Raw genomic sequence first — 23,491 nt, 5'->3', positions numbered from 1 at the left:
AACAAATAAGAAGCTCAAGCTTAGAGGTTTAGATTTTATGTGTGTAAAATTAGACAACATACATTTTATCCCTAGAAGTTCAGGAGTTGGCAGGGGTTACTCTGGGATCTGGGGTGCACAACATTTGGCTGAGAGGATGAGGTTTTGCTATCAAGAACTGACTGTAGTCCTTGAGCTAATGCTTGAAAATGTGTTGACTCCTTCCTGCAAGTCCAAGAGTATAATAAATGATTTTTCTTGTAAAAGAAGCTTTTTGTTTTGAGAGAAGGGTCTCTGTTTCTCTATGGAACTGTTTCTTCTCTTCCATTGAAATAAAAGGTTGTGACAAGACATGGAGGCTTTCCTACCCACTAACAAGACTATAGAGAGGTGGTGTTGTCAGCTTATGCAAAGAAATAAGTTAAATTCACTTTTAAAATTTTCAGCAAACTTTTAATATTCACCCAAAACACATCTGATATGGTGACATTTCTGAACAGGCCAAGTTATTCTGAAAAGCTTTTCACGTAGTCTCAAGTATAAATATTTTGATACAAAAAATAACAATAAACCCCCCTCCAAACCCAACCCCTTGTGCTCACATTCAATGGTGCGCTATTGTGCCAAGCGTAATCACAGCATCTTCACTCCACTCCTACCCAGACTACAGACTACAGCTGTAGGAGACAGACAGCGTTAGGTGCTTCCAGCCCAGCTTTCATCTTGGCAGTGCCAGGAATCCAGGAACAGAAGAAGAGTCTGAAAGGTGTTGAGATGAACTTACTGGCTTTGAAGGTGCTTAGAGGTGTGGGTAAGGAAGGAGCTAGTGAGCCTCTGGTCACTGCAGTGATGAAGGCACCGCTTCCATCAGCAGCAGCTCCAGCAGCAGTTCCCTGCGTTTTAGGTGCTAATGATGTTCTGTAGCTTCAGCTGAGGACGTGGAGACCAACGGGGTGAGGAGCAGGGGCACATCTCCTGGGGCTGGTGTTAACAGTACTGCCTTGTGCTTTAAGGAGCCACTGGCTCATTGCACAGCGTCAGGACTTACCCAGACCAGGTCTAGCTCAGACCGAGACATTGTGAGAACATTTGCTGGCTAGGAAAGCTGAGCTTTTTTTCTTTCTATAGTGTACAGCAGCTATGGATAAACCCAGCTAGCAGCAGCATCCTATCCTATCTTGACTGCAATGCGCACTCAGAGATCATTACTATATTTCACCTACTTACTGACAAATGCATCATGCTTACAATAATAAGCTGATCAGCGGCTTTGACGTTTTACACTCAGCATCTGAGTTGATTTTGAGTCACTTTGACTTTTAAATTAAATTATCTCATGCATAGAAACAAAAGATGCAGAAGAACACAGCAAGGATTCACAGAACTTGTAATCAAGTACTTATTAACATATATATATTAAGCTTTAAATCAAAAACAAATCTTTCCAGTTTTTTTTTTTAATATATTTGCATTCTATAGGATGCAACAAACATTGGTATGGTCTAGCTCTCAGTCACACACAGTGCTCTGCCCGTTATACAATGTCTGCTCTACTGTTATACTTCTTCCCTTTTAAACAAATGCAGGTAGACTAGACTCTTTAAAAAAATACAAGCTGGCCATAGCACTGTGGCTGAGCTGCCCTCCGTTACAAGTGAAGGAGTTCTAGTTTTTTTACGTTAGGAAGGAGGGAAATAATATTGTTTTGGGATCTTAGATGATCTTGTTCTCCAGGGCTTCAATCCTTTTTGCCACAGCTTCCAGTGAGCAAGAGTTAAGGGGAAAAAATTGACAGTGGACATTAGTGTTTCATTGCTCAAGTCCTGCCCTGGCTTGCAGAACAGATCACAAATGGAGCTACCTTTCTGGGAGCAGGTAGCAGAGGAATGCTGTCATCATCTATTCTGGCATTTCCAGAACTGTTCGGGCTGATGAACTTTTTTTGAAGGTAGAAAATGTTCGTGCATGCACACATACTCACATGCTCCTATAAATTTACTATGAAAGGAAGAGTAAAGAAATGGAGAATGATTGGAGTGTGTTTTGAGTGGTTGACAGAGAATTCCTGACCTTGAGCAGTATGGGTTGTGTGAAGAGTGGAGCAGAGTGCTTTTCTTAGAGTTATATAGTGTGTCGCAATTTTCTGCTCTTTTCACTAATTGCTTTTCATGATGTGCCTGGGAGCAGCAACCCACTGGGTGAGAACTACTGATTTACTCTGACCTTTTGCATAAAATAAGTCATGGATTTCAATCAATTTGAGTTAAAGAGTAGAAAATATACTCTGCAACTGACATAGCAAAGCACAGAAATGTGTGAATAAATTAGAACATTGCTTTTAAAATTATATTCTCTCCTTATTCTCAGTAATGAAAAATCTCCCTAGCCTTGTGTGAGCCACCCCAAAGTTTCACTAATTTCTCTCCCCATGCAAAGTTCGAATCTTATTAACACTTTTTTTTCCTTTTTGTTTCTCTTGCAACCACTTATTCATGGTCTTTGTGCAATAGGACCCAGCAAGGCAGAATGTGATCCCACAAACTCAGTTCAGGTGAGACCCAACTCACCTCAGTGGAGATATTTGCAGTGAGCAATTACATAAAAGTTAGTCTCTCACAACTGAGGTTTAGCCAGCTGGGAGAAATTTGACCTATCCCTCTGACTGTTGGACCTATCCATCTAACTTTATCCAGACCACCAGCTACACAGTCAGGGGTGGTTTGCTGTAGAAGACCCTCTTTCCCTCCAGTGATATGGATGAATTTAGGCAGCCAACTCAGACGTTTGCATTGTAGACATTTACCATCAGCTAAAAAGAATCCCGTCCATGGAGCTTTAATGACTGAGTGAACCAGCTGCACGTGTGCACCAGTGATTTCATCTGCTCACAGTCCAGCGTTAGCCACTGCTGCTCTCAGCCCTCACATTCTGGCCTGCTTCACACAGCACCTGCAGCTTGCAGAGGCAGTAGCATCATGCCATGCATGAACCATGCACACTATTCATATTGGCTCATTTAAGCTTCTTTCTAAAAACTGACCTAGATCTTGGTGCCTACAGCTCATTGCTGCACTGCAGTGGTTTGACATATTCTGCTTTGGCTCTGTTGTTTCTGATCTCCTTATTCTGTGTCACATCAGTAGCTATGCACTCTGGTGCAGGGACTCCTCGTCACACACGTTCATTACCCAAGTGTTTTGTTTCCCAGCTTTCTGAACACCTACCCAACCTCATTCCCCAACAAATAGACTTTCCCCACTAGCCCATCCAGAAAGCACAGCCCAACCCACTGAGCTTTGAACAAAGACAGCTTCCAAAGGATATATTTCTGCTGCAATGAATTTATGAGGTCTTCTACTTTTGTCTGGAACTTCACAATAGATTTACATTCACACGGATCTTCCTCTGTGGATGAGAATATCAAGAAAATGAGTTAAAAGTGGCACAAAAAAAGGATTAAATCACAATCATTGAGAAGTGAAACAAAGGAATTCTTATTTTCTTTAACACAAATATGAAGGACATAAAAGTATCATTCCTCCTAATTATCTGAATGATCACTTCTGGGTTTAACCTCAGCTGACTAGAAAATCTTACATTTTCTTATTTTATAGGCCAGGATCTGTGCAAGAAAAAGTTTTTTCCTGGATTTCCAATTTTCCTGAAAACCCACTGAGCTCTACTACTGATATTTAAAGTTTGCCCCTTAAATTTGGATCTGACCAAATACAGTGCTCAAAACAAGTTCTGGTTGCCAGTTTTCTTCCCACTAACATCACCATGGTGGGCTATACTTTCATTTTGTGAAATAAAAATTGGAGGCACTGTTTACCATCTGAGAGTCAAGACTTGTTTGACCGTTGTTTCAGCACTGTTTCCTGAGCAGGCAGAGCAGTTTGCTAATCTATGTCAATAACTTACATATGTTCGTCAACAAAAATTAACTTAAACTGGAATAGGAGTAAAAAAGGGTGCTGAGATGACTGGGAAAAGAAAGGAGATGTTTACAAGACCACAGTGAGTCAGCTCAACTGCCTAGCAAATGGAAGGAGTAAATAGGAGAAGGACTTTTTGAGGGAAAAGATATCACTTGCACAAAACCACAACAGGATTAAACCAGTCATGAGTAAACTAAAGCTGGATATTAAGGGAAGATTTCTAGCCATCTGTTGATAAATACAAGCTGGCACTGGAAATCAAACAGAACTAAATATTTCCTTTCCTTTCTTATTTTTTTTTTAACTCAAATGTTAAGATATTTACAAAAATCGATTTTTTTTGCAAACAAGTACTTTTTCCAAAATTTATTTTTACTTTTTTAAAGTGCTGAGGTCTAAATGTATTTGCTTTCTTGAAAGATATTTAAATACAGTATGTTGGGGGGAGTTTTTATATAGCTCCTATCTTCTCATTCTCAGATCGACTCCTCCTTTTTAAAGTAGCCATGGCAAAGACAGTTTCTGTCTTGCAAGCCTGGTTACCAGGCTCTGCAGACACAGGACCCTGGAGGGTGCTGTCCCTCTCAGACTTTCCCAGGAGGAAAGGAAGGTCCCATCTTTAGGAATCTGGAGAACAGGGGACTTGCCTGGCATGACCCAGGACATCTGTAAGGATGCAATGAACCATATCTGATTTTCCTGAGGCAACCCTCTAACTTCCGAGTGCTTTTTCTCTCTAATATATACTCAAGGAGAAAAACAGATGAATTACCTACTGCTAACCCACTAATATTTACATGGATATCTCTTGGTTTTGGCACAAATAACCATAATAGAAATTGCAAAGAAAGGGGAAAAGGAGATTAACATGTGGCAATGTGTATTATTTCATTGAGTTGATGCTGTAGAGCATCTCTGCATGCCATGAGAGTGGTGTGGTTCTCTGCACCACATGGGGCCATGGAGCACTCAAGAGCAGGTCTATACACTCATGGACAGTAGAGCTGAGCTGGGCAGAGCTCTCTTGGGAAGTAAATGAGCCGCATCACAGAAGTGTGCAATGTGTCTTTCTGGGAACTGGAAGGAAACATTTGTGTAGCAGGATAAAGGAGCCTGAGCACCTGGACTCGACAACAGACTGCCAGGTTCCTGATGAGCCTGGCAGTGTAGCTCTCAGAAGTGCTGCAAGGTATTCAATGTCTTAAATGAAGCCTGGGTGTTTGGGATTCACTATGATCTGCCTGACCAAGCAGATGAGTTGCAAAGGGCCAATATTTCATAGGAGGCATATGATTCCTTCAAAACAAAAATTTAAAATAACTGTGATAGTTGTTTTTCTATTTTTTTTTAGGCTCAGGTTATTTACAGGTCAACATTCTTTAAATTTTATGTCCTCTTGTCATGCCTGTCTCCCACTCAGGCCTCTCTCAGCCTTTCCTTCACTAGGCTATCCAAACGTGAGCAACTTAGCATTCATTTTGCCCAAATTCAGACATCTACGATTCATGTGGAAGGTATTAGATGCTTATTTTAACTTGAAATGTGTCACCCCTGTGGTGCCTGTTTGACTGTAGAAGCAGCCAGTGGTTAGCGAGCTTCAAGTCAGATGTCCAATTTTGTGATGATCTTCAAATTCAGCCAAATAAATCAACCCTTAGCTTCTCTTTTAAGTGCAACTCTTCTTTCCTTATGTCATTTTTGGCTGTTCTCAGGACCTGGGTCAGCCTGACTTCATTCTTACTGAAAAGGAAGAGAGAGAAGGGGACAAGGGTGGAGGAAAAGGGAAAGAATTGGCAATTTGTGAGAGGGGAGAGATGACTGAGGTGTAGGGGTGGCTGTGGTTCAGGTAACCCCCCAAAATGTTGATGTCTCATGATCCTTCCAAGTACTCTGCAAACTCGGTACACTGAGAACAGAGAGCTCTTTGTGACATCCATCTGAAGGGGCAGTTTTGTCCTTCTGCTTCCAGCCTTCAAGTGCTGTGACTAGATCCCCCCTCTCCCCAATCCCCCACTCTCACCAATGCAGATTTTCATTTGCAGCTTCTTCCCAATCTTGCTGATGGTTCTGAAGTCAGCCGTGTAGAAGTAGTGCTCGGCTACTGGTTCTGAAGCAATTTCCCTCAGCTCATCCTCAACTGCGTTGCCAACGCCCACAGCAAACATCCTAAAGCCTGCGAGCAATGGGAGCCTGTCAGTTGGACAGCCGCGGAGCATCTTGCTGCTCTGGTACCAACCCCCGTCACTTTGTACATCCTTGCTCACCTTCTGGACCCACAGTCTCCACACAACTCTGCAGATGTTAACTGGGAAATTAAACCCTTAACCCCCTACTGTTTTAGATTTATTTCAACCAGGTCAAACAGGGTTCCAAAATATTTTTTGCAGGCAAAGTCTTACTAGAATTATTCAATGACCACTATCCCCACAGGATCAATGTTTTGGAGATATAAGAAAGGACAGATGATCACAACATCTTGACAGGATCATGCATCCAACTAACAGGGAAGTGATAATACAGCAAAAGGAAACAGTGGAAGTTTTCAAAATAGCCTGCAGCCATCATTAATCAACCTATGTAACAGCAAAGTCCCCTGTGCAATGGAGACCTGTGGTTCAGCAAAATTGTAGCTGAATCTCTTTCTAAAATTGCAACTCGTGTAGTCTGTCAAGAGCAACCCATACCATGAGTTAAGAACATGTCCAGGTACTATGCTTCACTGCCAAGAGATTGATTGGCCACCTCTGGTTTAAACCTGTTTCAGTTGAACTGAACTGCAGTTTTCCCATTGACGTGAGTGGTGATACTGGTTAACCCCTGTTTTGAAATACTTGGCTCTACTTGGCTGGTGCCTAGACACTGGTAATGCTTTCTCCTCCTCCCCTTTTTGCCTTGTCTTTCTACCTCTGGATTGTCCAATATTTGTGTTTTTTTTAAAAAAAGTTCAACTCAAGAAACATGTTTGGAGTTATAGCATCTTGTTACTTATTGCACTGAAATCACTTATGAGCAGATGTTGGAGATTACTGTGAAGGGATAAGACAGGAGGAAGAAACAAGGCATAAAGTTTTATCATTATAGAGGAATAAATTCTATAGATACAGTTTATAATGACCTTTTGTTTTATAAAGGCTGAACATCCACATAACATGTCAGCTTGCTTTGTAAACATCAGCTTTTCATGAGCTTGTACCTGACCTTTATTATTATGTGCTGGCCCTTAGTCCCATCTAGTGGTCGAGACCGAAGTTAAAAGAAAGTACAGGATTTAGTAATTCATGAGTGTATTAACACGGGCTGCATCCATTTAACACAGAGATGTCAGGAGACTGGGAACTTGTTCAGCAGGTCAGCAAAAGGGCAGATCTCAAGATATTTATACTTCACAGTGTTTAGACGTATAAATATATCAATATGCCACTACGCACTTTTAGTATCCAGTAGAAGCCAAAGAAAGTTTCTTAGTGTGTCTGAGTGTGTCTGGGATTTGGACAGGGACTCCACAGTAATTCCCTTAATCTGTGTTTCTACTTTGTTTATTGTTTTTCTTTTTCTTTTCTTTTCAAAGTCTTGAGGCCACACTTGGCCCTACAGCTCCTGTTATTCTCCAAGGGCTCTCTGATGGTCATCTTTGCCTCGCTGTGAGTGCCACTGATGCTGACCTGAATGTCATTACCTACATCAGACAAATCCTCAGCTTCTCCCTGCAGTTTCCTTCACGTTTCTGTGAAGCATCCCATACCAAATGTGTGAAACTCCATCCTGCCCAGCAGAGAGACATCCAGCAGTCTTAGATCAAAGACACATAGGGGCTGTGGGAACAAAAACCAGCTGCTGGCAAACCAAGATTTGTCTGAACCCCAGCCAGAGTTGCTCAAGTCCTTTATAAGTGTGCAAGGATAGTCAGGCAGCATCTCAACAAAGTCACTCTATAGTAACCTGTTTCTATCCTAAGAGACATCTCCAGGGAAAGTCATACCTAGGTTGATACTAGATGCAGTACTTGGTCCAAGGAGAAAAAGGAGAATTCAGGAGACCTACCTAAGTCTTTGGCTTTCTTAGCAGCATCAGTGATGTAATCTTGTGACCGTCCATCAGTGAAGACTATGCCCACCTTGGGGACCCCAGGCCTAGCTCCATTGAGGACAGAAAAGGAACTGTCAATGAGGTACTTCAGAGCCTGGCCTGTCATTGTTCCTTTCTCCATGTAGGCCATTTTCTTGACTGCTGCTTTGATGTCCTTCTTGTTCTTGAACTGCCCCAGTGGAAACTCCTGTCTGACAGAACTGGAGTACTGAACCAGGCCAACTTGGGCCTGTTTGTCTGACACCTCCAGTGAGTCCACAATTTGGTTGATGAATTTCTTCACCAGCTCAAAGTTCTCAGGCCGCACACTCTTGGAACCATCAATCAGGAAAACGAGATCCAGAGCAGATCCTGACCCACCACTGCAAGCTGAAGCAAAATATGAGAAGAGGGCAAAAGAAGACAGCAACTAAGACACCAATTAATTATGTAGGAAAATATAACCCTAGTGTGATTTTATTGCTAATGAAATAGGTTTAATCAATCAAAACTCAACAACAGTTTACACTAATGTTTTCAAAATAATTCTTGGCCATAAGTGCATGGTTTCTTTTTCTGAACAGAACACATCTACCCTGTTTCAATCCTATCCCCTCCATACCACTGCAGATCACAGCTCGGCTCAGTGCAAATGAAAATCATTACATACCACTGCAGGTCTTCCCATCGTTGTTCAGCGTGAAACCCTCTTTACAAGCACACTTGTATGCTCCTGGGGTGCTGATACAGATCTGCTCACAGTCGTGGTCTCCAGTGGCACACAGGTCTGACACCACTGAAAACAAAGGTGCAGATTAAAATCAGAGACCTTGCCAAGGCTTCTCAACCCAGACCCTACTCAGCCCGTGCACAAAGCATGATATTTGTCCCATATGCTCAGTGATAACTAAATCCACTCTGCAGCAAGACAAAGCAGCAGAAGTCATTACTCTTGGATAGTGACTGAGATACAAGAGGGAAGGAGAAGTTTTCACAAATCTCCTGACTCCAGGGCACAGCCAGGACTAGAAATAGTCTCTTTACTGTGGGCAAAAACCATTTGTCTGTTGAGCATATCACAATATATTTCACTCTCCATAGCTACTGGTTGAGATTTGGTTTCCAACCTACCATCTGGGCTGGCCAATACCCTTTTTTTCCAGCTGTGTAGTACAATTATAATTAGTGAGTTCATCCCCATGTACAGTTTTCATTCCTGGATGGGATTCATGTCCAAACATACTTAGAGTTCACTTCAGAGCTACCCTCGCATGTGCAGCTTTCAGATTCTCTCTCTACAAACATTTCTGCCTGCTGATCTTAACCTGGATCTGACTCCCGAGATGCTGAGCAAACAGAAGCTGGATTGCAGCAGTCTGAGCCAGCAGCATTCAGTGACTGACAACACTGTCACAGCTACAGCAATGATGGTGGAAAACAAACTCAAAAGTAAACAGATCTGGTTGAAGCAAATTAGTTCACAAATACTAGGGAAATCTGTGCAGAAAACTGAGCATTTCTGGTTCTATCATAATGATGAGAGGTGGTGCAAAGTCTTTCAAAGTTAAGGGGCTTCTATTCATTATTTCAAGTTATTTGTGTTCTGCTTGGTATGTATTATGTACTTCTTCTGGCCTTCCCAATTCACGTGCATGCATATTGTGCCAGCACTGGTAGATCTTTCCAGCATATATGTAGCTCATATAATTATGAATGTTACTAGCCATGCAGATGGCTGTAACACTGGGCTCGCAGGTTGAGTTCTCTGAAGCCTACAGAGATCTTACTAGTCTAACTAGTGGCTGGATTGCCAAGGGTCTCCCTTTTTCCCATGTGTTTGTTGAGCATTATGGGAAACAGCTTGGACAGTGCTGCACAGTTCTTCCCGCTATCAGTACCCACAAGCCGTGCTTTGCAATAGCAGGTGGTGTTTGGGTACATCTCCAAGGATGGTTTTCTGCAGCTGCTTGCATAGCACGATAACAGCCCACTTGGCAGTTAATGCAGTGCTATTCTCTGTTAGCTACAATAATCCTTAGCACAACGCTTCCCTTGGATGCATCTCTGAGGATTTTTACCATAGGGAGAACTTTGTCATCTGCACATTACAAATTTGAAAAGCAAGGCACAGAAAGGATTTTTTTTCCTTCATCTTTTTGAATGACACCAATGCCAGAACTTCAAAACTCATTGTCAGGCCTCTCCGTCTCTGGCTGACTCCTGACTCCAGGGCAGCCAACACAAACTCCCACACACATATTCATGGCCTGGATTCTACCTTCTCAAATTTTGTCTCTATGCCCCCTTTAGCATGGAGTATTTGTTCCCCTGTTTCATGAGCTTCTGGTGCAGTGACACCTGATTATAATACATGACTCACTTTATATTCAAAACTTTCCTCCTTCCTACAAAGGAAGAAATTTTCCTTGACGAAAAGCTGCTCACCCCCCATCATTTTCATCCTGAAAGTTGAATCATGAAATTTTACACCTCTTGAAGAAATTGGTCTCAGAGAGTTTTACAGGTCCATCTGTGTGCATGTGTTTGCAATGCCTTGCCATAGGCACCATGGTGTATCGCACCTTTTAAAAAGTGCTGCCACACGTCTGCGCTTTGACAGGATGGGTGTGCGAAACCCCCAGGTCTCTCTCGCTGACACATAAAATGGATATTTATAGACCACCTCCTACAGTCTTGTGGGTACATTTGAAAGTAATAAAGCATTCTCACTCCGTTCACCGGTTCGTGTAGGAGTGAATATGTGTTTGTAGAATAGTCAGGCTCTTTTCATATGCTATGCAGAAAGGCATTATATACTGCACCAGCCAGGAGAGTTTCGTGCCTCACAGGGTTTGCAAAAACAACAGCATGGTCAGGCAAAGGCAGTTCGGCCTCTAGCAGAGAAGTGAAACCATCCCTTGCTTAACTGGGAATTCAGAAGTCAATACTGGTGGGGGAAATTACAAGCCAGATTCTCAGAACTGCCCAGATAGGCTTAAACATAAGGATGATGATTTTAGCTACATAAAGATCATGTTTTCCAAGTTCTTTTTCAGTGCCTCAGGGAGTGTGGGTCATGTTTACAAGCTCTTCTGTGCCAATGAAGTCTGGAGACTTCTTTAAATAAAACCTGAAACTTCCCAAACAAAACCTGACATTCTTGAAAGGCAACTTCAAAGAGCATCTGTCTTCCAGACTGCTTTGTGCTCCTGCAGACCCAAGTCCTTGGAACAAGCAAGCAGATGGATGAAGGATGATCACACACACAACTTCCATATGAAAAGCTTGCTGGCAGCCACTTGTACTTCTTGGCTAGGAACCCAGGGTTGTGGCAAGGACTTACCACAGAAAGCTTCTTGAAACTTGTGGGTCAGCTTCTCTATAACACTGTAGCTCTCCACATAGTCCACATGATCATCCTGGGGCTCACTAGCAATTTGCCGCAGTGTGTGCATGTCTACCCGGCCAACCCCGATGGCAAAGATCTCGATGCCAGCTGCTCTGGCCCTTGCTGACACATCCTGCACTCCATCCTGGGGACGTCCATCGGTCACAACGATCGCCACCTACGCAGAGGAGGGCAGAGGCAAGGCGTATGCTTCAACGGGTGTTAATATCACTATTGCTTGTGGAACAGGCTGGGTTAGTAAAGAAGGTTTCACATTTCTAAAATTAAAGAAAAAGGAAATGCCAACCCCTCCTCTCCCTCTTCGTGTTCTTTCTGAGGTCACACAAGCCATTCTTTTATGTGGGGTTTGTTTCTTTCTGAGCTGGAAAGGTTAAACTGCCAGGGACCTGACTGATTTAATTAGGGGACAACTGGTGCATCTTGCCCCTATGGAAACCAAAGTAAAGGTTACATTCATCATACACAAACTAATGCTCAAGTCAAACTCTAACTATCTTCATGAACCCCCAGCTGACACTAAGGACAACTCTAACTCAGTATGGGACTTTAAAGAATCTCAGGAAATGTCATGGAAACCTCATGAGATGCAGACTTTTCCCCATTTTACAGATGGAGAAGCTGAAGCAGAGAGAGGGGAAGAGATATCCTCAAGGTCACGCTGTGTGTCGGTGCCTGCCATGATTTCTGATTCCCTGTTCCACAATAAATAGCAGAGATGAAATCCTACCCCTACTAACACGAGCATTAAAATGGCAGCTGGTTTAAGTGGGAACTAGATTTCACCTTGGATTAGATGGAGCCCTGAACCAGTGGGGTCCTGCTCCTGTTGCTAGTTTGTCCATTTTCTTCTTTATTTTTCTTCTGATAACTGACATTGTCACAAAACCTTACTTTTTGTTTTTGTCAATTCATCTGCTCCTGCCACTTTTCCTTACAACTGTTTTATTGTGATACCACTGTCAACTCCAAAGCAACTGATTGGGATGTAGTGCAGTATGGAGAAATATAATCAGCGGGAGCAGGTGAGCTGCTAAGCAGAAAGAAAGTCCATATTGCAGGCAAATACCCTCAGTAATATAGAAAGTAAAGAAACATCAAATGAAAAAGGCAGAAAAAAATATCTATCTGGCAGTGACAGAGAGTTTGAATGAGCTATCATCTGGTCATTAAGGCAGTATTTGCTATTCTCCTCTATGCCATATATATTCTCCATCTTTCTGAAGATAAAATCAGACACACCAGCTGCTCAGTTAGGACAGTGTGATGGCTGTTTTACATCCTTGGGTGGAAAAAAGTCATCTCGGGTCAGGTGAGGAGTGTGGTTCTCTGCCCCACATGTCCAAGGGGTGCTGGCCATGCAGATGAAGTGGCTCCTTCCCTCCCTGCCCACCCTCCAGCCGAGGGATGGCTGAATGCTGCAGTTATCTGCCCCATAGTAATACTGCAACACTGAAGTTATCTGCTGTCCTGTTCAGAGCTTTCCTTCTGTGCAAAATATGGGTGAACCAGGAAAAAAAAGCAGGGCTTTTCAATCTAGTGCAGTTCTGTAAGGTCAGGTGTTTATCCGCACTTGCTAAGGGCTACAAAATTAAAAATTCCTAGTAGTATCACAATTCTGTAACTGGCTGCTTCCAAGGGGAAAAAAAATTAAACAAATCAAGTATTTATCTTCTGCTTGTGGCCAAAATAAGGAAAAGTGTCACCTGTGGCAGATGTCAGTGTGCGTTGGAAAGGGGAATGAACATGACAATCAAAGATCCGACCAAAAGGAGACGCGGGTTGTTTCTGGCCCAGCAGCCAAGCCAAGGAGCAGAGCCAGCCATGCAATCGTGCTTTCTGCCAGGAGAGAGAGCCCTCGGCTCAGCCGCTCAGCAGCCGGCTGAGCAGCTCTGCTTTCTGCTGTTAATTCCTGTACGCCCAGCAGCTTTGAGATGGGGGTTGCCAATTAGAGCTTATCAAAAGCCAACCTGTCAGGAAACAAGATATATTATCAAGTAGCTTCTTCGAGCAACACCACCCTACGAGTAGGTTTCTGTCAGTAGCTGCGTATCTTTCTTGCAGTGTTTGTCACAGGATGGAGGTGTTGCATGTCCTCCTGGCATTTCTCTGTCGAAATAAGGTGATTCACCAAGTTTAATCAGTTCCTTTCATTCTTCACATCAGGTTGGAATCTTCGCATAAGCCTGAGCCCCAGATATGAACCAGGAGGTGTCTGGTAGCAGCATCCACATCTGGCCTTGATGGGAAAGATCTTCATGATGCATCTGTGTGAAAGTCTACTATAGAACACTCAAAATTCATGTTGCTTTCTGACCTGCTGTCTGAGAAAACCAAACTTCTGAGTACAAAGAGTCTGGATCAGTCATCAGGAATTAATCAGTGAACCCATGGCTAAAATTAACATAACAGTGAATCAGATCAAGCACCAACCAGCCAGGGACCCTGTCTGTGACCAGGACCAGCTACTTACAGAAAAAGTGTAAGAAATAAAATGATCTTGCTATCATAGATAGTTATCTTGATAATAGGAAATCCTATTTTTTTTCCTAGGATTCCCCCTCCCACATTTGCCCTCCCTGCCAGCCTGAGGCAGTGAGTTCCAGTGTGAAAAAACCCCAACATCCTTTTTTTTAAAACCTACCTCTGAATTATTTGCAACCACAGGATCTCTGTAATTCTCTGTATTATGACCTTGTCTCATTTAAAAAGCTGAGAGTCCTGGTATGTGCCTTGTTTGGTAAAGAGCAAGAGACAGGTTGGAGGAAAGGAGCAACCGCTGCATCTGGAGAGGCTGACAGTGCTCTGCTGCAGAGGGCTTGTGCTGGACTCAGCAGGTAGCCATGTGAGAAGAATTAAGAAAGGGTGAATGCTTTTGGTGTCTCACATAGCTGAAGAGGAGCTTCGGTTTTGCCCTAAGAAAACTCAGAAACTTTTGCTTTTCAAGGTCAAAACTTTTACTCATTTTAACCACCACATTTCATTTTCCTGTTAATTCCTAACTTTCCTTCTTGTGTTACTTCTGTCGTATAGAAATCCCCCATGTACTCATGACACAATTTATTCTTGGTTAACTAAAACACCAGAGTATTCACGGGCATCCCTAGGTATTCATATTTCAGTGTAGGCAATCCAGCAGCTAATGAGGTAGCTATGTCTCATTGTGCAGTGTATAACATGAATGTTGTAGCAGCACTGAAAGGAGAACTGGGCAGAAAGTTGAAAAAGCCCTTAATTTTCTCAGCAATTTGACAATCTATTTGTTGTTCTTCCTAAAGAAAGATAAAAGTAATTGGGCACCCCTGTAGTTTTTGACGAAGATATAAACAGACTTTACTCTGAACTCCTACGGAATCAAATAGTGGTTCTTGCTGTCCTGGGGTGATGTTTGCTGCTCAGAGCACAGCAAGACCAAATGACCTTGTGATGCTTTGACCAGTGTCCCACACGGTTGACAATCACAGCACAGATTTTCACAAGGTCTTTCTGGATTTCTGCTGTGTGAAAAAGAAAGGACCATGTCCAATGTTTCTGGAAACTTCACCTTCCTAAATTACTGCAGGCAGGTGACAGAGCCACCTTGAGCAGCATGAGGGTCTCAGATGGGAAAAGTTTGCTGGACTTCAAGGCATCGTGGAAAAAAGCAAAAAATAACCAGGGAACCAAGGAATGCAAATGATTGTGGAGGTATACCTTGGAGGTATTCAAAAACTGTCTGGATGTGGTCTTGGGCAACCAGGTCTAGGTGGCCCCACTTGAGCAGGAGGGATTGGTCAATATGACCTGCAGAGGTCCCTTCCAATCTCAATCTTTCTGTGATTCTGTCTCTTTGATCAGCTCCAAAGTGGAAGGAAAGAGGGAAAAGCATGTAGTGATTTTCTTTTCTTCCCTTTTAATGCCTAAGATAAATCATTAAAATGACTACTACTGTTCTGCTTTTTCAGATAGTCAGGAAATAAGGCTTCAGGGAGACAAAGCAACTTCAGAGTTCTTTGTATGACTGTCCACACAAACATTGATACTTTAGCCATGCTACTGCAGTAAGTCACTAAATAAATTTGACTTTTTTTAAGTGTTTGGATATTTAAACTAAAGGCTTGTTTGGTATATTAGCAGGACATAGCAGCTCTTATGCATATTGAGATGACAGGAAACCGCAAAGACTGCAAGAGGATGTTGGTTGAGTTGTCTGGCAGCCCAGCTGCAGAGTAGACAAGAGCAGGAAAATAGTGCATGAGGAAAGGAGTTACTTAAATGGTGTAGAAGATATTAGTTAAAGATCCAGGTATTTTCAAAGACAGCTCAGTGAAAATGTCTCTTCAATCTACAGTAATGGTCAATGCTGCGTGTAAGGTGTCAGGCTGTATTAGGAAAAAATTACAGAGACTAATACTGAAAGTATTATAAGAGTATTGTATAAATCAGAATTGTGTCCCAGTCCTGACCTAAACATGGTCACCTTGTCTTAAAATAGACATTGTGGAATTAGGTAAAGACAGGAGAAGATAAAGAAATGTGGTGAGATTTCTGAGGGTCATGAATGAATTGTGTAATGGTCCTGCAGGAAAGTGGATCTAAAAAGATCCCATTATTTGTTCCATTTGAAATATAAACAATAAGGGAAACAGGGAAGTCAATGGGAGCTGCCTTCATGCAACAAGACTGGAAGTCAGACCCCTCCTTTCAGATCCTTCATTCCATTCTAGGTGCAATGACTGGCCGTAGGTTTCCTGTTCCTTGATTTCCCCCATCTATTGGGTGAAGATGTCTGTCCAGCTCCGAGATTTGAGGACTCTGAGGGTGTTGCTGGAGCTGTGTCAGGGTTGTGCTCAGTGTGGGATCACTGGTGCCGTGGAGGGCACTGGAATTCCTCTTCCAGCAATGAGCTCCTCATGTGGAAGATGGCAGATACATGGAACAGTTTTAAATCCCTTTGCTGTTCCTCTGCCTCCCTCCTTTGGTCACAGGTCAAATGTTGAAAAAAGAACAGCTTTAGCCACCTTGGTGCCCCTGACTGTTTTTCCCTACAAGTAAACATTCTGGATGGATGAGGGTAGAAGGGGTGGAGCTTGGGGAAGAGCTACCTTGAGTTGTCAGGTCCCACTTAATGGCAAATTAGCAACTGTCTGAAATTTCTGCTAATGTGCAGCCATGCGACAGCTCCCAGCTTTTGGAAAGAAACCTTAGTGCACTGACTGGCCCCCTTCAAGCACCCTTATCGATCTATAAAGGTGCTCAACAGCTTTGAATGGAAGGCTGATGAGGTGAGACATGGAAACGAATGCTATGATCATTCCCCTAGTGAGAGCTGACTGTCTCCAAGGAAAGGAGCAGCATCCACCCCCTTCTGCAGGTTCTGGTACTTCTGGACATTGGAGTAACAATTAATGGAGTGAGATAAGATAGAAGCTTTTTGCAAGGGTGTGTTGGAAGTAGTGAGAAGTAAATATCTCTTGCCTATCAATACTTGAGAACTGAAATGTTTCTGTGGTCTGACATTCAAACTGTTGGAATTTTTCTATGTTTTCTTTCTTATTAAACATTTTTTGCATGTCAATCAGAGTAAAAAATTCTGAAAAGCAGAAATAGATATTAACATCCAGATAATTTTTGTTTGTTTGTTTCAGTTCAGCTGTCTGGTTTTGTGCTAAACAATACCAACAAACCCAAACATTCCTGGACAGAAAGGCACTGTTTATGTGTAGCTATGGAGGATCCTGCTTAGAGGAGACCTGCAGCTCCCAGTTTCCTCATGTTTTTCCACCATAGCGTGCTCTGGGCGGGCTCAGATGGCAGGAGGGCTCTGCTGGAGACCTGTCACCTTCTCACCAGCTCCCCTGGAGTGGTTTCACTGGAGGAAACATCTCTTTCCCATGCAATATCTGAAACAGCTCTGCAGTGAAATCAGCTATGGAGCAACTGGGCAGCCCTGAGCTGTCTGAGAAATCAGTCTTTTCCAAAACTTTTTCAGAGTGGTGGGAGCAGGCAAGATTGCTGCTGCCTCTTCTGCAACCCTGTGGCAGACTTACTGCTGCTGGAAAAGTGAGGAAAAGCAAAACACACCTTGGAAGCAACAGGCAGTTGCTTCAAGCTCCAGAAAATAGCACGTTTGAGCTAAAGGCTGAATCCACACTTCGTCTCTTTGAAGTAGTTCAGTCACATGACTAAGAACAAATTAGTCTTGCACTTAATAGATTTTAAAGCTCTTTACTAAAAATAATGATAATAACAATATAATATTAATAATGCCTTGCAATTTTGCAATGATTTCTTTCAGTGAACCTCAAAGAATTTGACAAACAAACCAATGTTAGTCCTTTTGAATAAAAACTATTGCAATTAGGTCTTGGAGTTCCCCTGTGAGAGCTGGGCTATTATACTTTGCATCAGGTGACTCCTAAGCTTGAGTAATGATGTGATCGTGACAGCTCATCAGATGAGCTTTTCTCTCTCTGGAGCTGACTGCGAATGAAACTGAAAGTTTCTTGGAGTGTAATTTTCTTCCTGTTATCACTCTTGGTTTTCTTCCTATTGTGTCAAACCAGATTTAGGCTAAGGATACATAGAATTTTCTCTGTTGCGAATCCCGCAATAAAAGACTATATGAGGATGAATTAATTCATATTTGCAAGTTGCTTGTAGTTCAACATGGTGAGGGGGCACACGAGGCCTTTAATTAGACTGTCCTTATAGGTGACAGCTTCATTTTTAGGGGTATCTTGTGAATTCCAGACCAGCAGAGCCTTCAGGTTGCTGATTTTTGGAGTTGGCAAGTATTTACCAGTTCCTATTTTTCTCTTTTCAGTATTATTTTTGACTTGCCATCCCTGAGCGTCTTTTCCATGTTCTGTTCTGCCTTCCCTACAGCATTACTAGCAGTGAGAGAAATGGAAAGTGACTGGTGTTCCAAAAATGTTGTAATCAGAAGAAAAATCCCAGGCTTCCTTGCTCCAACAGCTGGGCTTTTGTCCAGCTGGTGGAAAGCTCTAGCTGCTTGCTGATGCCTTTGCTTATTTTTCTGGTCTGGTCTCATAGCAGAGAGCCAGTGGAGCTCGCATGGGACACAAGGGCCTAGGAAGTGCATTCACGATGTTTAGCTAAAACTCATATTGTCACGAATATACATTCTCTGCATGCTCAGAAGATAGTTTTCCTGGTGACAGTCACTGGGCTGAAGTTTGGTTACATTTATGGTCAATGGGGTGAACGAGGTATCTGGGGAATAGTTTTTTAAGGACTGAGCTTCCTGGACAGGGAGTATGGGTCAAGAATGATGATGTCTGTTGCAATCACATGCAGCGTTAAGCTGATCTTATACCACAGCCTTAAATGCTAACTGGTCAATTAAGTCTGTGTACCTGAAAGGAATACCCAGAATGGAGAACATAGCCATCAGCCAGCCTCTGAAAAACTGGAAGAGCAGTGGAGGACACTGAAACAGCACTTTGCTTTACATCTGCAACTGAAAAGGGCCATTTCAAAGGAAACTTTCAGAATGTTGCCTTGCTTTTTACTATGGTGGATTCTGAAGCATTTTTATTACAATAGTTTTGGGAAGATGAACATTGTTCATGCTTAGAAAATCTGGCTGAAATCATCATCTCACGGTGGTATGTTGTTGCAGTCATTTTGGAAGCAGGGAGCTGTGTCCCAAAGGACCGACTCTCCAGGTGAGAGGAGAGCTAGTGAAACTGGTTTAAATTTACTCTGACAACTTTTAGCCATCTCTGCCCAAAAGAAAGTTGAGCTTTGTTTTCAGTAAGATTTGGGAGGTTTCCACCTCCCAGAGGTTTGCCACCTTCGACAATTAACCCTGACTTGTCCCCACACACTCAAAGCACAGAGAAAATCACCTTTCCTCCTTCTCTGATTTTTCCAACCACTCCATGATGAACCACATGAAAGAAGGAGTGTCCAAGAAATGCATAATTTGCTTACCTTATTAAAATTGGGAGACCTCACCCTGGCCCCTTCTGAGTCACTAAAAGCCCGGCTAATGGCAAACTGGATAGCCAGACCAGTCATAGTCCCAGTGGAGAGCGGCTCTATCCTCCGGACCGCTTGCAGGAGCCCAGCTTTGGTTTGGTAGGTCTTGAGGGAAAACTCGTTCTTGACGGCACTGGCATAATTGATCACACCCACCCGGGTGGAGTTGGGGCCCACATCCAGCCCCTCGATCACCTGGGACATGAAGACTTTGACTTTCTCAAACTCGTGTGGGCGCACACTTCGAGAGCTGTCGATGATGAACACCAGGTCGGTGGGTTTGGTTCTACATAGGGTGCCTGGAAAGGATAAGGAGGGAGGAGAAAAATAAAAGAAAAAGAAGAGAAAAGTATATATACTAGGAGGGAAAGAATGGTCTTGTTGGAGCAGCAGCTGAGGCTAGAGGACCTGCAAGCTTCAATCCTTTCTCTGCCTGTCTCAGAGAGGCCCAGTGAGACCACTTTAACCTAATATTTCTAAATGTTCTTTTTCCTTTCATAGGAAAGTGTCTGTAAGAAAAGCACAGTTACGGGTTGACAACATGTACTTCCGAAGGAGCGAGCTGACACGATACCAACGCTGCACTTGTGGGAGCAGGTTACCCACTTGTAACCCCAGGCTATTGCTAATGTCTACATGAAACTTAATTCACTTATGGCAGCACGGAGGGAGGAATAAAGCTGTGAGCTGAAGCCTGTGCGTGCACTTCGGCACCAAAGAACGTCTCAAAAGGAGTTATTGCATTTTAGACATGGATAAGCAATCCATATGTATATTAATTAATGAGATTGTACCTTTGTCATGCATGACCAGAAGCAGGCGCGAAACTCAGCAGTTCAGATTCAGTCGAGAATTGAGATACCCAGATTAACTAACCAATGTAACGTGAACCTGTCTCATATTTTTCAGCTAGTGGCACTAATAATGAAATACTGTAACACAGCAAAGACCAGTGCTGTTTTACTTCTGTGAGCTGGTGAGGGAGGCTACAATAGAGAGATGGAGAATCACGTAATTGATAGTTAATCTCTACAACCCCATAGTAAGACATGAATATCCACTGTAAAAAGTAAATGGTATAAACAGGAAGCACTGGCAATGCAAAGAGCCGAGTGATTTTTTTATTTTAAATTTCTCATTTTCATGCTGTTTTCCATCCTAATTTTCAACTGTGGCAAAACATAAAAAAGGACTGATATTTTTTATTATTTTCTAAATGAATTATCCCATTTTCCCCACCAGATCTACAGCATTCTGTTCTTTTAACTTTTTTCTATCAGTTAGCCTGTCTCCACAGGGGCATCAAGTGCTCTGTTAATATTTGATTTCTGCAGAGAGGGATGATATAGGTTATATCATAAAGGAGATTTCTGCGGACAGATTTTTAAATGTGAGCTTTTGGGCCAACAAATCTGTTCCAAATTATGACATAAATATTATAGCTAGTCCTCAGTGTGAAATCTAATGGAGCTTTCAGTCTTTCAGACAGATGAAAATAAATACCCTGTGATATATCCATAAAGAATATAATCAGGTTAGTTTCCTGAGAGACACTAATGCTGAATTTGCTTCTGGCTCCCAGAAAGGCCTCTCTAAAAGATGCTGTGTGTAGAAGGAAGCAGGCAATGGTTACTTTGTCAGATGCTCTAGTTTCCACTAAAATGCAATATAACCTTTTCCCATGGGGGTGACTTTCGCTTTGCCACCATAATTCATTGCAGAGGAAGGAAAAACTCAGTTGGCAGTCCATCTACAGTATTGCAAATCCCTTTACCAGGGGTTGGTTATGCCCATTTTACAGGTTAGAAATGAAGGTACAGAGAAAGACTTGAAGTCTTGCAATCAGTTCCTCCAGAAATAAAGTGCAGATTCCCCTTTGCCACTATAGCTAATGAATCACGTTTGTTTTTAGTGACAAATCGAGTAAGAAAAGGTTTTTTTTCTCCATAGGAACAATTGGATCTAATAGAAGTTTTGAGGTATAATTTCTTTTTTTTTTTTGCAGGGAAGCTCTGTGATTTTGCCCTAAATAAGATTTTTTTAACCTCTTTTTATGTGAGTGAAGTATATTTCAGGGAAATGAAGAGAAAAGAAGAGATCAGATGGGAGCTTTGGGGTTTCAGCCTGTCTGGTCACAGCCGCTGTGCACACGTCAGGGTCTGCAGGACAGGCCTTGGTTATCTCCAGGAGGTGACAGTCAGGCACGCTTGCTCTGAGTGACAGCTTGACTCAGCATAGTTTATTTTAAAGCTGAATTAAACCAGAAATAAAATCCTCCTCTATTTTTAAAAATGCCCATGCTTATTCAGGAATAAATGAACTTCATGCACTGATTTAACAGAAACTATCTTTCAGGCCATCTTTGCCATATTTGTTAAAAGAACAGGAAACGTGCCTAGTAATTCAGAATTAAAAGATGTTTATTTTAGGAGTAGCAATTGCTCACAGTGGGGCTGAGTTGAATGACTGGTCTGTTTAGTTTCCTGACCGGTAGCGCTTAGTGGTTTTGCAGCAAAGATAACTCCCCTTTCCAAATCACTAAGGAGAAACTGGTCAGAATATCAGAACACTCCCCCTCAAAAACCAACAGCTAACACTGCAGCCACCGTCACGCATATCTCACAACTGTCAGTCTGCCCAGGTATATGCACTATGCAACATCGTAGGATAATTCAAACATTTTTAAAACCCAGCAGTAACTTTTGCCTTGGCAACCTCTCTGGCGGTGAGTTCCCCAGGTTGGCTGGAGCCCCCGGCAGCATCCTGCCCCTGGCAGAGGAGAGATGCTTCCTCGATAGCAGACCCTCCAGCCCTTTCCTTTCTGTTCAAGACTTGCTGACACTCATTGCAGACCAGGAGTTAGAGACCGTGCAACCTAAAGAGCAGGCAGCTCATCTCCCATCTGGCTGCTCTACAACCCACTTGGAAAGACAAACAGAGCAGGATTTTTCTCAAGAACGGATGAAGTAAAACCTAGGAAAGGCCCATCCTCAGCAACCTGACCAGACCTTCCTGCTCGGTGAGGTTAACCAGAGCTTGGGGTGTCTGGCCAGCTCCTCCTTGAGCTGGCGGCAAAACCAGCCCTCTGCAGAGCTGCAGAAAGAAGAAGCAGTTTTGGAAGGCAGAGGAGAGCCCTTCTCCTGCCTGGGCCTCCTCCAGCCAAGATCGATGAGTTTCGAGGCTGCTGCTACACTGGTGGCTAGGGCTGCCCTGATGCCACCTTTGCTGTGCCTCTGTACAGCCCTCCCACTATTTCTCTAAAGCAAAGTAACACGCAGAAGCAAGCACATCTCCAGGTTTTGCTGCCCTGGGAAAATATTCGAGAGAGCTCCTCTGCTTCTCTGACTGATGTCTGGTATCTCTTCTTGTTTCATCTCCTTCCCAGTCCCAAAGCAGGCCACTGGCAGGGAGGTAGAGGACCAGCACCGTGCATCCCACTGCTGAGCTCCTACTTACCTCTCGGCTGCGGAGGTGCCCCACAAACTCCATAGCTCTGGAGGAGAAGCAGCAAAGAGAGCAGCAAGGCAGAGAAAATCCTGTCCATGGCTGCGGAGGAGCCGGCGGCTGGATGCAGAGTGGCAAGCAAGAGCCTTGGCCCAGAGGTATTAACCTGCCCTTCCTCGGGGAGGCATGGGGCCAGCCCCTGACACGTGTGAAGTGCTGGGGGGGGGCACCGAGGGGAGAGGGGCAGGCAAGAAGGACTTGGAGAAAATATTGCATGAAGGTGGGGAGGAGGAGGATGTCCAGCCCTGCCGGCCCCCAGCCCCTCCACAATGGTTTCATTGCTCAGCAGAGGGGATGGAAGCTATAAAGAGACCCGACACGGCGCGGTATGTGGGGAATCTGGGACCATAACAGTGGGACCAGTGAAACCAGCCCTGGGGAACTGGGGTTAACCTGTCAATCACCAGCTCCCATCTGCAAATTCTGGGCTTTGCCACAGTAAGCAAACGGTCTGCAGTGTGTCAGGCTTGTGTCCTTCCTCTGGCAAAGCTCAGGGAGGGGGCATTGGTGGAAGGGGGGGGCAGGAACAGGGTCACACAAATCATCTCTCAGTCCCCACATTTGCCAAATGCAGGGCTGGAAACCAGCCCGTGGAATCGGGGGGCTTCACTTC

The 23,491-nt window shown here is 43.4% G+C and overlaps 1 protein-coding gene across 1 annotated transcript; it reads right to left on the bottom strand.

Moving 5' to 3' along the window:
* Positions 1-1,692: 1,692 nt before the first annotated feature.
* On the bottom strand, positions 1,693-22,918 carry MATN1 (matrilin 1). The gene is made up of 8 exons (XM_010304175.2): positions 22,831-22,918; positions 19,327-19,673; positions 11,326-11,548; positions 8,653-8,778; positions 7,959-8,372; positions 5,938-6,090; positions 3,304-3,384; positions 1,693-1,742 (listed from the first exon to the last, which is right to left on the bottom strand). Exons 1-8 carry the CDS (start codon positions 22,916-22,918, stop codon positions 1,693-1,695), a joined length of 1,482 nt encoding a protein of 493 aa, XP_010302477.1.
* Positions 22,919-23,491: the final 573 nt, after the last annotated feature.

The sequence above is a fragment of the Balearica regulorum genome, chromosome 22, assembly GCF_011004875.1.
Source record: "Balearica regulorum gibbericeps isolate bBalReg1 chromosome 22, bBalReg1.pri, whole genome shotgun sequence".
Classification (NCBI taxonomy): Eukaryota; Metazoa; Chordata; class Aves; order Gruiformes; family Gruidae; genus Balearica; species Balearica regulorum.
The sequence above is the reverse complement of the archived record's forward strand: the minus strand, read 5'-3'. Positions and strand labels throughout refer to the sequence as shown.